Raw genomic sequence first — 14602 nt, 5'->3', positions numbered from 1 at the left:
AAGACCCCTGCCACTAGTCATTTCTTAAAATGTATCACGTTTCCTTATTAATTCCTTTTTGCCATAGGAGATGATTCTTCCAAGCAGAGATTTTCATCACTAGTTTGTAGCAACTTTATTTCTCAGTACTTCTCAGCACTATGCTATGATTGAGTTTGTGTTAGTTTTAGATAAAATTCTGTCTCTGTCATTTTGACAGGAAAAGGTTAACCCAGCTAGTCTAAAATGATTAACCAAATGGAAAATTTAGATGGTTTTATATCTGTGGGCAAAGCAAAACCTACACAGGCACAAGTATGAGTGCTGACTCCTCATTTTGTCTTTCTAAATTTGTGACACAGAAAAGAAAGCTGCCTGATAGCATTTCAGGTCTTCCAATGACAGATTGGACACAATACAAGAAGAGTGTTTGACATGACTAATGAGCAAATTCAGTGCAATTACATATGATTAATTACATCTATGTTCAAATTTATGCATAAATTATTTTGAAATGAGGCAGTCTTTAGGCCTTAAAATGAAACATGTCTCCACATTAAAAAGAATATTATAATATTTGATTCGCTGTTTTTATATCTATCAGTGTTCTGTAACTATAAAAATGGTCAGAATTTAGTCACAAGTGATAACTGGCAGGGCACACATTATTGTAACAGCTCTTTTGAAATTCCTTACTTGTAAGAATCTAATAAAAACATAATTTCACCTAAGTTATCATTATTTGGTTGTGATGCAGTAGAACATAGGCACCCATGTAAAGATGAAGGCTCCGATGTGAAGGCCATAGCACATATACAATCATTATATAGAGAGAATCATTATATATATGTGTTTATATATTACTAAAACACCTTGAAGAGTTAGTCATGAATAGGGACCTCTATGTTCAGAGTGCAACAGAACTATGTTTGGTTCAAACAAGCTGATGAGAGAGAAGAAAAGGAGACTTTGGGAAATGAATTACCACAGAAAAAGAGGCAGTTGATATAGTGGCATGGTATTCAATAAGAATAATTGTATTTTAATAGTTATATGTCTGTATTAATACAAACATGGCAATTCCTTCAAATATTTTACAACCTTCTGCCCCAGACTTGCAGATATTCTTTTGCTTAAGGCCACAGACATAACTAATTTCACTGGCTTATTGTAGATGACATAAGATGGATAAAAGAAATGCAAGAAGAGAAGACCCCGTAATTGTTTGTGTGCTCTAATGTCAAATCTTATTCCTGACAGCAGTGAACTTCGAAGTATTTTAGATAAGTGTCATGTTTTTGTTGATTTTCTTTTTTCCCCTCCTATGTACATGAGAAAAAATGTAAAGATTCTTGAGAAAAAGAAATTAAATAATGGGCAGTAAATACTGCATGAAGAAGCTTGTGGGAGAATTACTTATGCACTATCAAAACTGTAGTAACAAAAAAAAAGAATGTTTGTAGATTTTTTTATTTTCTTTTCTACAGGTTTCTCACCTACTTAATTCCTGAGACTGAAATAAAATCAATGAATTGTTAAGTCTTCATGATTAAATCTAAAATGCCCCACGTTACAGAATTTATCTTTCAACCTGGCTCTAGCTGTTAGTGAATGCACACCTATAAAATTAAGATTTCAGATAATTAGTTTTGGTAACAGAAAAAGAAAGGCTTAGGTTCAGATTATTCTGGATTAGCAAAAGCAAAAGGATGTTGATTGAGCTGTGCTTTTAGACTTTCTTTTTCCCAGAGCTCATTACTGTGCTCTGGGAAGGCTCTGGGAAGACATGTAAAGTTTGATGTTATTTTTCTAGCTGATGCCTGTATGCTGTATCAGCCAGGTACCTAGTAGGCATTAATCCTAATGTCTCATTAATGAAGGGGAAAAAAAAGCTTACTGTTAATGAAAATTACACCTATTTAATGTTCAAAAAAATAAATTAAAAATATTTGGGATCCTAATCTGCATATCGTTTGCTAACTCTACCCAACAGCTGAAACATAAGCCAAGTATATTCCATGCAAAACTGGGAGCAGTGCACACTCAGGTGTGGATGTGGGTTGGAGGATGCTCTGGAGGGGATGGGGTCATCCAGAGACCGCTCACTTTGTGCATTGCTGTATCTTCTCTGATGCCAGAGCCCATATACTTCATAAACAGATGTACACTTAGGGTGCTGAGCAGATTAGGTGCTGCTTTTGCCACATACACTTGAAAGGCAATAATATTTCAGGTAAGGAATTTAAGAAGTAGTCTTAGAAGTTTTAATACAAGCATTTTTGGACTCCTACTTAGTACAGAGCAGTAAGATGTGCCCAGGCCCCTGAACACAGGTTTAAATCTGAAGAACAAATCTGAATCTCTGCTTGCTTCTCTGCTTCCTTGTTTGGCAAAATATCTGCTATATGTTATTACCTCCTCCAGGCTTAATTATTAAGCTGGTTTCATCTCATACATAGTTGAGTTAGGCATGCTGTTTGCCGTTAACAGAAACTGAAAATCATCGTGTGTTTGAAGATGTTTATTTTGTGGTTTCATATTGGAATCAAATGAACATTGGTCAGTTTGACAATTATGTTTCTCTTCCAGAGCAGGGAAGGATCCATTTTTGCACAAACACAAATTTTTAGGTTAAATCTGAAAGAAGACTTTGCATGAAAAAAAGACAAAATGAAAGATCTCCCAGTATTTCAAGTTTGTTTGGTTTAAATCAGAAATAGTAAATATGTATGTACACAGCAAAAGTAAACACTTTTTTTTTAACCATCTTCTTTGCTATTCTCTGCTGTCTTAAGATTTAATCTAAGCATAATATGCAGCTATGTAACTGAATGCAGAGTGGGCAAAAATTCATAGAGCTTTAGAAGACAGAGTTTCCTTTCATTGAAACAAGAGAACTGTGTGATAGAAGTCAACTGCTGACAAGTTGTTTTCTCTCCCTGTTTTCCTAGGTTTCCCTTGTCCACCTCCTAAAGACAGTGAGGTTGCTACGCCTCTTGCGTCTCCTTCAGAAGTTGGATCGTTACTCCCAGCACAGCACAATTGTTCTCACGCTTCTCATGTCCATGTTTGCCTTGCTTGCTCACTGGATGGCCTGCATTTGGTATGTCATAGGGAAAAGGGAGATGGAACAGAATAACCCCCTTACCTGGGACATAGGTAAGTTCTTCTTTCCACCATGTACATATATATGTACAAGTGTGTATATATGCATATGTATGTATGTAAATATATAAAACACATGTATAAGTAACTCAATATTTCCTTTTTTGTTTAATCTTATACAACTATTTAGTGCTGTTTGTAGAGAAAAGGAAGAAATTGGTGCTCTGAATTTCAGGTCAATCTGAAAAAGAGGGTTAAAATGAAAAGAAAATGGGAGAAGTAGAAAACAACGAGATTTTTAAGAGTGATTCAATGTTTGGGGAATTGAGGATCGGGATAGGAAAGGGCTACATAGACTGCGTAGAAGAGTAGATGAGAAAGTTCATCCTGTTTTTGCAAATTAGGCAAATTCTTCAACACAGTCATTCCCTTGAGTGTGCTGATTATTCCTTACTATACATTGAAACAGATAGGCCCTGAAATGCCTTCAAGTTAAAAACTCCCTTGGGAAATATTGTCTAGCTGGTTTGCAGGCTTCACTCTTTTGCACAGCAGACGAGGTGTTTATCAGTGGAGAGATGGCTTTGGAATGCTCAATTTTGATCCAATGTTTAGTTTCCACCCCAGCCTTCATTCTGATTTCATTGAGTGTTCCAGACAGACTCTTTTGGTGTTAAGGTTTTCCTTTTTTGTTTAAGGTTTATTATTATTTCTAAGGGTTGTACCCATGTATGATGGTACAACGGGGAAACAATATACCTTGTGTAGGAGCCAGGTATCGCCAGGTACTTGTACATTGTTGAAGGTGTGTTACCCACTAGTGCAACTGCTGATACTCCACATCTTCCCACATGGGTCATTCTGGCTTTACTGTAGAGGTGCATTTCTTTTGCTGTCTTTCTCAGATGCCATATCAATATCAAGCACCCCTTTTTCTCCCTTTTCTTTCTGGTTCCTTGTGTTCTATCTTTTAGTTCTACTTGTATTTACCTTTAGCCTACATCTATTAGGTGCTCACTGATGCAGGAGAGGAAACAAGGCCAGTGATAAAATTAACTGGAAGGGGGAAGTCCTGCTAGTTTTCTTTATGCTGTTAGATACTAAAGACATGATTAAAAAGCATCTGAATAATTTAGAATATGTGAGTTATCTGTGAGAGGAAAAGAATGCACGTGTGTCTCTTTTATAAACAAAGAGTATCTAATGGTGAAAGTTTCCCAACAGAAAAAATATTTGATGGGGAGAATGATGCAAATACCTGTGACCAAAGGCTCAATGATGTGCATTCAAACTGCAGCATGCCCTATTCTTATCTCCTTTAATTTCTTCCTTCTCTCTTAACCCCATTATCATCTTTCTAAATATCATCTAATAACAGCAAGTCTGAAGGAAAAAATGACAAGTATGTTAAAGGTGCCTGACCTCAGATGAGTTGAGGATGCTGGGTCAGGAAGAGGAAAAGAAGAAAGAAAGTCCAATAAATACATCTCTCCAGTTTGTCCATAGGTTACTGAAAGCTTTGTGGAGTCTTTTTATTCTTCCAGTTGGTTGTTTATTTCTCCTTCCCTTTGTAAACCAGGTCTGTGACCTGCTGCTGAACTCCTCATAGAGTGCAAACCTCTCAAAGAAAAGACTGCAGCTGTAGGGGAGGATATACAAAGAAAGCCCACTGTGCACAAATTGGTCAAATACTGCTAACGGAAAAACAAATCCAGATAATAATAATAATAATAAAAAGTAAAGTCTCTCTGGCACGAAGTAGCTATGAAGACACATTGTCAGCTTATGTAGGCCACAAATGATAGCTTATTTCAAAGCATTCATTGCAGTCCCAATGATGAGGATGGGCTGCATCCTTGCTCCCCAAGTGGGGCTACTGGCCACACTCCCCATGCAGCCAGTCCCTCTCCCTTTTCCCTGAGCCAAAGCCACATTCAGGAAGTTCTTCTCATATCCCCTGGGGCTCTTGGCATTTATTGCTACGAAAGCATTAACTTTCACCCCTCAGTTTTGTCCTCTCTTGGGCAATGGCAGTAACAAGCAAATGTCCCAACAACCTCATTTGCACAAATCCCAGTTTATCCAGAACAGAGCCATTTCACAGAAGTCCTATTTACATCTCAGTGAAGAGTGTTGTATCTGGGTTATCACACACTGATCATCTTCTAGCAGGCTTCCTAGGCAGGAACTGCTCCTTAACAGGCTCTCACCACTGGCTCATCTCAATGTGAGACTTGGTGACTTCCCTGGACAGCTGCAGGCAATACACCTCCCCATGGATGGGCCAAGGCACTTCTTAGTGGTGTGTACTCTTAGACTTTAGCCTCCTGCCTGGCAAAAGGGCTTTGCTGTTGAGCTTACAGCCTGATTTTATTTTAGTTTTTTTCCAAAAGTGTGTTTTTGCAGTTTTGTCTGGAAAGCTGTTCTACCACCTTCATGGATAGTCTCTAAAATATTTAGATGTTATAAATGTATAATAAAAATTATGCTGCAATGACCCCTGTAAAGCTCCTACAGATATTAGTTCTGTGTCTGTCAGAATGGTTGTTTCTAAAGTTCTCTCTAGCAGTGAGTTAAATATTTTACGGCTTTGGGGATTTGTTTGGGGGGTTTTGTTTGGTATTTTTTTTAAGGGAGACAGTTTTAAAATGTTAAAGTATTAGAAATTGGTTTTCAAAAAAAGAGCTCAGAAAACTCCAGATACCTGGCATGAAGCCATTATTTTGCAAAGACCACTTCAGCGCTGATAAAATTTCTGTTTAAGCTTATGTGTCACATATATGAGCAGAAAAATAAGATTATGTAATTTCTTCAATCAGTGCAAATTCTATTGCTCTCCACATGCAAACTACTTGCTGGTGAAACACAATGAAGTTAAGTCTTGGCCCTCTGTGTGCTACAATTTTTGCTACTCTGGTGATACACAGCTGATTATATGTAGCTAGCCTTTCTTTTCACATTAAGAAAACTTCAAATGACCAGTCCGCTGCACCTCACAGCATTCGTGTAGGCAATATATTGAGGGGAGAATGGTAGGTGTGATTTAGGGTATGAGTGATTAAGCAAAGTAAAAAGAGATCTGGAGATCATAATAAATCACAAACAAATAATGCACACAGGTGAAATCTTGCTTGGGGTATAATAAAGGTAGCGTTATTGTAAGACACAGAGGATATTCTATTCTCCTGTATGAAGGCCTCAACTGGAAATTTTTGTGCAGTTTTGGAGAGCATGTAAAAGAGATTTCTTACTGCAGGCAAAGCAGTAGAATATGATCCTTAGTCTTGTATTTACAGGTTTTAATTTTTAAACTTTTAATTTTATTACATTAATACCAAAACTGGAGACTCAAGTTTCCATCAATAGATTTTATACAAAGTTCAGGCATTAGGAGGCTTTCTAATTGGCAGAATTAAAAAACACAAAGTAAAAAATAGAATTCCTATACTTTTTTATTAAAAGGAATATGTGTCACCCTTGGAAAGTATGCTTTTTATTCTTCACTGGAATGTCTCAGGTGGTGTCTGCCTGAAAAACTGATACCCTGGGTATGGATGCTGCAATGCGTACAATAGCTGAAATACAGGGACGGGTTTGTTCTAAGAAAGGAAAACCATGTCTGGAATCAAAAGAAGAGTTCTTTGCTTTTTATGTTTGCTTCTATTTTGGGGGGGAGAGGTAGAGGGAGAAAAAAGCTTTTAGCAACCTCCTTACTCCATTTAATGCTTCCTCAGAAAGCCTGTGGCACAGATTTCAAGACTGAGGTTTTGCTAACACTTAAAGCAAACATTTTAAAGCTGCAGTACTGTTAACATAATATTTTGGACCTTGCTGTGCCATCAGATATGCATCATAGCCCAGATCTCGCAACATTGACTTTAGTGGGAGTAGCATTTGCTTCTGTGTATCTATTTCTCTGGCTAATTTAAACAAATGAGGTGCTTAATTTGCATTTGGATTGGGGCAATGGGAGTGATAAAGTTCTCCCTATGAAAATACCCAGAACCGAGAAGTGTATTTGCTTTGTTCTTGCTGAGCCTAATTGTAAGCCTTTATTTCATTTTTTTTCCTTATTCAGGCAACACTCTCATTGCAAATAATTTAAAAACATGGTTACATTCACAAATTTAGCCACGTGGTTGTGCAATGAGAAAGATGTAGTGTCTGGGAATATTATTCATGAACTGTCATGACGTGGTGGCATTGGGACATATACCAGTGTAGTATAATGTTAAAATCTAGATCTCTTGCTTAGCTCTAGTACTGTTATTTTAACTGATTACATGAGGTATCTGGAAGTATGGGCACTGTTTTCAGGTGCTAGAAACCTTTACCTCAGCAAGTTTTCCCTTCTCAGGAAACAGTTGTTCCACGTGCAGCAGCTTGACTCTAACATCTGATAAAAACATGACTCCTGGACTGGTCATTCCCACCCGCCTGAGACAATGGTACACTCCTTGTCCTGCTTTTCCCTTCTAGCTTTTTCAGATCCCTCTCTGTTACATTCCACGTTGTTCCCCTCATTTGTTCTCATTCATGAAACAGATGTTTCCCTGAGACATGACATGATTTTCAGCAACCTGTAAAAATAGGATTAACTTTCCGTTAGCTGACACAAAGTAGTGGCTAGACTGTGTTGACGTTCCTGGCTGATCCTACTACTCTGATTCCATTGACTTCAATACATTGGCTTTCATTTCTATAGGTTTAACTGGTATCAGATTTAGGCGTAGGTTCTTTGTTTGCTGTGTGCTCTTTTGAATTAGTATATACCGAGCTATTCGCCTTCAAGTTCTTATCAAATATGAGAAATGACTTTTCGATCTGTCTCTACGGGAAACAGATAATATTGAAAATGTTTCCTGTTGCTAAAGGCATTCATTCTGTGAGAATCATATGAGCTGTTGAAACTCAGCTATCTTGAGTGTAGTGAGGAGATTAGGAGAAGGCCAAGAGTCAGGATGCTGGTTCCCTTAGTCAAAGCTGTCAGGTATAATTTGTGTAATTGTCTTGAAAAAAAATTCCTTCCTGTCCACCAGAAATTCAGCTGCAACTTTTTATTAGCCCACCCACAGTACCACTTACAACATTCTGACTATGGAGGAGCTGTTATCAAAGCAAAATTTAAAAAAAGTAAAATAAAAAATAACCTGTGCTTTTATAGAAAATAAAGTATATGTGTTTACTTTGGGAGAAGCTTTAAAATCAGGTCTGTAAAGGTTATTCTTCAGTTATTTAAATCTTTATTTCAATAAAATACCTCTACTCTCATCTCAGGATTTTACTCATTTTCTGTTAGTTTTGTAATTTGAAGCACTTCGGAAAACCAGAACTCAATCATGACTGAACCACTGTAATTTCACGTACTCTGCAATAGAAAACTTCCCCCCCACACTTTGTTTATCACACACTTGCAGCCAGAGCCTTTAAAGGGACTTGGAAGCTCAGCTCCCAGTGAAGGATTTATACCCTGAATTAGCTCTCAGGGCAATGGGTGGCAGATTTAGGTGCAGAATGAGGTGCATAGCACCTGAGTGGAACCAGTAGGAAATGCTGAAAATAGGGTTTTGCCTTCAGGCCCTTTCACTTGAGGTTTATATGCCTCATGTTGGGCTGCAGGGAAGTTATAAGCCCTTTTCACAGGTACTGAAGGACATGTATGTTGCGTGTAATGGAATCTAACATAGAAATCCCTCAAATAGTGTTGACCCAAACTGGTAAATATAGCACTGTTGAGTTTTCTGAAAGTTTACCTGTGTTAGCAGAGTGTTGCACCTGTGCTAGTAAGGATTGCCCCTTTCTGCAGCAGTTCATACACTCCTATGAGTCTGCACAAGCAGCCTGGGGTTGTCTCCATCTAGAGCACAGATGTGAAGTAAGTTGTTCTGGTGAAAAACAAAACAAGAGGCCACTGATTTCTTTTGGCCACAGGAGGAGGGAGAGACATTGTTACCGAATTTCACTTTTCTTCAGCATGGGGTTCGGGCACTAGAACTTGTGTCTAAGGTATGGAAGATACAGGTACAAGGCAAGTCTCTTTAAGAGAGCACCACATCCTAATGTATGAGTTACTTCACTCAGCATTCTTCCTGAGCATCTCCCTTCCTTGAGTCCTGGTTGTTCTTTTCCTTCCCAAACTGATGTGATTTCAACAGAGGAATGGGCAATGCCTGAGTCCCTACCCAGAGTCTCCAGTGTCCAGGTGAAGCTAGAGATGAAGGCTCAGACTCTCCAAGGCTGAGGAGAACAGAGATCTGAAGTCTTTTGTTTCTTTTTACCAGTGAGGTATTAGGTGAAATGACAATCCACTTTTGCAATTAAATTTGCTAGAGCTATACAGTGCTGGGTTAGAGAGGAAGAACAGGAGTTCACAACTACCTTCCCCATTGAGTCCTTCAGGGGATTTAGAAGCAGGGGCAAGGTGGCTGGAGGATTCCCACTGGGTGCAGATAGGAGAGATGTTCTGCATGTCTTAATCATGCAAAGATGGTGGCATTTCTGGCCTGATGCAGAAGTTGGCTGATACAGACTATCCAAAATGTAGGTGTCTAATGTCTTAGATGCAAACTTTTGGTTAGACTCTTGAGCTTGGGTTCCTAAATTCTGTCCAAGTCCTTTGTAGCCCCCTGGTACCTTCAGTCTTGTCAGAATTTCCTAAGTCAGCTTCAAGCTGGAATATCCATTAAGAGAGTCATTGCCCTGTAACTCTCTTGAGTTTCAACAGCTTGGGAAGTTTTCAGTGCTGGGAAGCTTTTTACAAGCTTATATTAAGAAACCTGAGGCAGTCTTTGTTAGTTTTCTTAAGGTCCTGAGCAATTTTGCCAGGAATTCTGAAGTTGCAGATTTAAGCATATCCTTGACAATACATACTTGTGGCACTGGTACATTTGTTCAGGTTAAAACTCAGGCTATCCTCTTTTCAGAAGAAAGACTATTTTTAGGTATGTGTATCTGCTAGTTCTTTCTCAAATAATGTATGTTAGTGAACTAATACAAGTTTCTGGTGCTCTTGGGCCCAGCATAACCATGGAGTAAGTAACAGTAGAAATCATATTGGAAAAATCAGTGTCATTACTCCCATTCTTGGTCAATATAATATATAATTTGTTAAAGCAATAATTAGTTAACTCTTGACTCTTAGTATTTTCATAGTATATTAATCCTTATAATGTATAGCAGAAGCAGGTAAATATTCATGAATCATGAAGTTTTTGCAAAGCAGCTTAATGACTTAAATGGCTAGATGTGACAAAAGAGTTAGTACCAAAGTTGAGATAAAGGCTTGTTTTTTATTTTTCTTTTTTATATACGAATTGTCTTAAATATTAATGATCCCAGATAATTCCAGCTCCATCTCTGTTTCCTTCTGTTAGAGAATTAATAAATTTGATTTTGACTGTGACATGAGTAGTTTTTACAAATTCAAGCATTCAAAAAACAGAACAAAAAGAAGTGTAAAAAATAATGAGATTTTAAAAATGTGTAATTGTGAGTCTGCTTTTGAACCCCCTGAGATTCCTATTTTCAACATATTCTTAGCAACATTGGCAACCAGGAAATTAATTTTAAAAACTTATGAAAGCTGAGATGTCATGTGATCACAGATCTCCAGGTACTGGGGCTGTCAGGTAGATCAGCTAACAAAAGACATGGGGTGAAATTATAGTGCTAAGGAATGATCAAGTTTTGGACCCAGGTCATGTAAAAGGTCAGTGTGTGCAGGTACATGTACCGACTTCGGGATTCCAGACCTATCTTCTGAAGTTTGAGTCTGGACCGATGACAAAACAGCTTAATAAGAGCTAATAGTAATGAACTACAGTTGGAGTCTTGGGAGAGACTGCAGCTGGCACCTGCGGGTGGCAAGGTTCATCCCAGGTCCCCAGCACTCCCTGGTCCGTTTTGATCACGTCTGTCGAAGGTGGAAATAGCAGTTCAGTTTGTTTTGTTGCACTGATAGAACTAAGTGGATCCTCTTCACTGCCAGAAAGAGTACTTGTAAATTTCCAAGGCCTTTGGCTCTTGACCAAGAAAACTGTATTCTACTATAAAATATTGGTCTAGTCTCACTGCTCCAAACACACACATCCATCAGGTCAGAATTGGCATGTGTAGATTTATGAATCCTTGCAGAGGAGGAAAGAACTTCATGCTGAGTAAATTACACAGGACATCATTCACTAGCCGTGATCAGTTGTTCATTTCAATCTGTCATCTCTGTACCTGAATGTTTGATTTTAATCTCTCTTTCAGTCTGCTTCATTATGTCTTTGATTACCAGTTTTCTTAATTTTTTGTCATTGGTAATAACAAACCCAGTTACTTTGGAACTATGGTCCTTTCCGATTTTTAAGAGACAACTTTAAGAAAAAGAATTAAAAAAATACAGTTATGTCATGCGTGAGTGCTGACATCTTCAATTTAGTAAAATTAATTATAATGCCCTGTTGACCTGGGGTGTCTGTACTGAAGGTCCATTGTTGTGTGGAACATACCCTTATACTCACCTGTCTATTTTGGATATCTGTGAGGGGGGAAGTGAATTAATCTGGCTGAAAAATAATTTGTAATTAATATATGAAGGAAATGGTTTATGGTTCCCACTCTTGTGAAGCATTTGGGGGCATCAGTATCTTAAAGACTCAGCCAACTAGTTTGGGTTACTTCTTGCAGTACTTACATGAAATAATTAGCCCCTGGACTGTCATACATGAGTAATTAATAGGAATAAACTAAATGACCAAAATTAGACAACTACTTTGAAGCTATGAAACTTTTCAAAGCACCCATCTCACAAGTAATTACTAACTACACTTGTTACATCCTTTGAAAAAGACAAGGACATACCACAATACTGAAGCATTTCACAGTGATGAAGTATTCTAAGGCAGTTGAAACAGAGATTTTAAACCCCAGGAGAATGCCTTACACTACAATGCTCTTCAATATTTTCTATGGTTTTGAATCCTCTTGAGTTTTACCTCTCAGTAAAAGTAACGCTTTTATTGTACACACAATGTGTACATTTTCCATGAATTAATGTTTGATGTACACAATTTCCAGCCTTGTAAGAACTAAAATAGATAAATTCATTAAAATGATGAAGAAATTGTAATGAATAAATGTACTTATTTGTTTCAAAACAACTATGAAATATTTCTTTAAAGTCTCGGGATACCTTACCTGAATGGTTAAAACAATTCTGGTATAGAATACTATATATGAGGCCCAATTTGGAGAGGCTTATAGCATGAAATATTTATGAAAGAAAACTTTTTCTTTTATCTGATTGGGTTACACTTTTGAATAAGTATAATCGGGGAGCGAAAGTTCATCCAGTTTTTGAAGAGGAAATCCTATTTGCAGATAATCATAGTTATGCACAATTTTTAGTACATATGAGCAGAGGCACATAGTTTTTCACTTGTTTGCCAGTCTGTTAGAATAGACAAGAGAAATTTAACTGCTACAAGGAGGTTTTATATGCACAGCTGTAATCACCTGGACATGCACTGGAAGTGTCTGTGGAAACCTGTCTGCACATGGTAAAGACTTACACTTACAAATGAAGGTCTTGTAAAGGCTTATCTGAAAACCTGGCCCTACTTTTCTGCCTGTCTTGTATGTAAAACATACTTTCTAGGAAAAGTTTTCTTTATTAACATACCTCACTTCAGACCTGTGTATACCAGACCTTGTCAGGATTTAAAATATAAATTTAAATTTTAAAATATCCATAGAAATTAATTTTGTGGAAATCAATTTTGCATCTGAAAACCCAAACCACAATTTTTGTAATGGAGCTGTGTCAAACCAAAGTGTCGTTTGTGGAACTGAACTGAAACATTTCCCTTGTGTTTAGTTTAACATTAATTTGTATTTCAGCTGCTTTGGGCCTTAGTAGGTTTTATTCTGCCATTCTTCCCTGCTGTTCTTTTCTACAGGCTCAGTTCCTTGATTAAACTATATTTTCCTTTATGCACCGTACTTTGCCTTCTGATTGAACCATTTTAACAATCACAAAATACCCCAGGACTGAGACACTGCATTGGATTTGCAGCCCAGAAAAAAAAAGGGATGAAAGTACCTTATTAAAGGGACTGCGAAGTTTTTATGTAGTTATTAATACATTTCCAAGATTTTGTACCTAGGACAAAAATTTTGGACAATTTTTAAGTGAAAAGTAAAAATCTGGTGTGTGGATGAAGCCCCTGAGATTTTGTCAAAGTTGAAAGTGTCCTGCTGCGTCAAACCGCAGATTACCTACATATTGTTCATTAATTCCACAAAGCAGTTTTTATCTCAGTGGAAAAGCTGTGTCTGGACCAATTTCTGCAGCCGTAATAGAAATTCTCAGTGCCACACGTAGGGGGAAAATCTGCTTAGTATACACCCCATAAGAGGAAGTAGTCCCAAGAGGTAAAATACAACCGTGATCTTTCCACATGGCTTCTGTAGTGGGAATACCATAGAGTATAATTTATTGAAAGTTACAAATATTGTGCATAAAACCCTTGCTCAGTCAATTAGAAATTACATTAGAGTCTTTAACCCTTAACTGCTGTACTTTGAATCGTAGAAATGTTGGCTGGAGAGAACCTCTGGGGTTTACTTAGTCCAGCCAGCTAGCTGAAGCAGGACTGTCACCAGCACTAAATCAGGTCAGACACGGCTTGCTCCATCCAAGTCCTGCAAACTAGCAAGGCTGGAGAGGCCTCCATCTCTTTGGGTAGCTTGTTCTAGGGTTACACTACCCTCCTTGGAGAGCTTTGTACCAGTTTGCTAAAACATTAGTGTCTATTACACATTGGTGTAATAGGATGTTTTCTTAGGATTTCTCAGAAATTTCCACTTCTGGTTTCAAAGCTCATGGTTTGGCTGTTCAAATTACAAAGTCTCAATCCAGTTTAAACCCACAAAGCCTTTGCTATATATTTTGAAATCTTTTCAGCAGCTGCTTCAATATTTGATTGGACTGCCTCTTTCAGCTCCATCACATAGGTAGAGATCCTAGGGTGTTAGAATGTCATATTGCATTCCATAGACATCCCATAATGACTAAAATTGCTTTTCTTTTCTTCTATAGCACAAGCATGCCTTACATTTTTAATCTAGAAATGTCCTTTGTGTATATTCCTATTTTGTATTTATTTGTCCTTTTTCTTGCCCTTTAACAGAGCAGGTGCTTGGTAAAAGAAGGGTTTTCCTGCTACCAGAATAGAAAATCATTTCCATATAAAAATGAAGAAATTATTCAAGACTCTTTTCTTTCCAGACTTTCTTCCATTTTCACATACCTTGGAAAATATTCGTGCTTCTTTTGCACTTTCAGGTGACAGCGCTTAAAGTTAACTAGCAACTACTTTCAGCAAAAGAAACTGATGTGGAGTTGAGAGAGTATGTCATGGCATTCTACAGTCTATAAAGTTTTACACAAGCTAGATTCTGTAAAGCTAATTATATCTAATTATTCTAAATCATTTTTCATTGTCAGATCTAAGATAGCTACAGATAAAAA

General features: G+C 37.5%; 1 protein-coding gene across 1 annotated transcript in view; it reads left to right on the top strand.

Moving 5' to 3' along the window:
* Positions 1-14602, top strand: part of KCNH8 (potassium voltage-gated channel subfamily H member 8) — a 229748-nt gene that overhangs the window by 153483 nt on the left and 61663 nt on the right. Inside the window, exon 8 of the mRNA XM_050891094.1 lies at positions 2931-3138. Within this exon, the coding sequence (XP_050747051.1) occupies positions 2931-3138 (208 nt within the window). The remainder of the gene's footprint in view (positions 1-2930; positions 3139-14602) is intronic.

The sequence above is a fragment of the Gymnogyps californianus genome, chromosome 2 (genome assembly GCF_018139145.2).
Source record: "Gymnogyps californianus isolate 813 chromosome 2, ASM1813914v2, whole genome shotgun sequence".
In the NCBI taxonomy this organism is placed as follows: domain Eukaryota; kingdom Metazoa; phylum Chordata; class Aves; order Accipitriformes; family Cathartidae; genus Gymnogyps; species Gymnogyps californianus.
The sequence above is the reverse complement of the archived record's forward strand: the minus strand, read 5'-3'. Positions and strand labels throughout refer to the sequence as shown.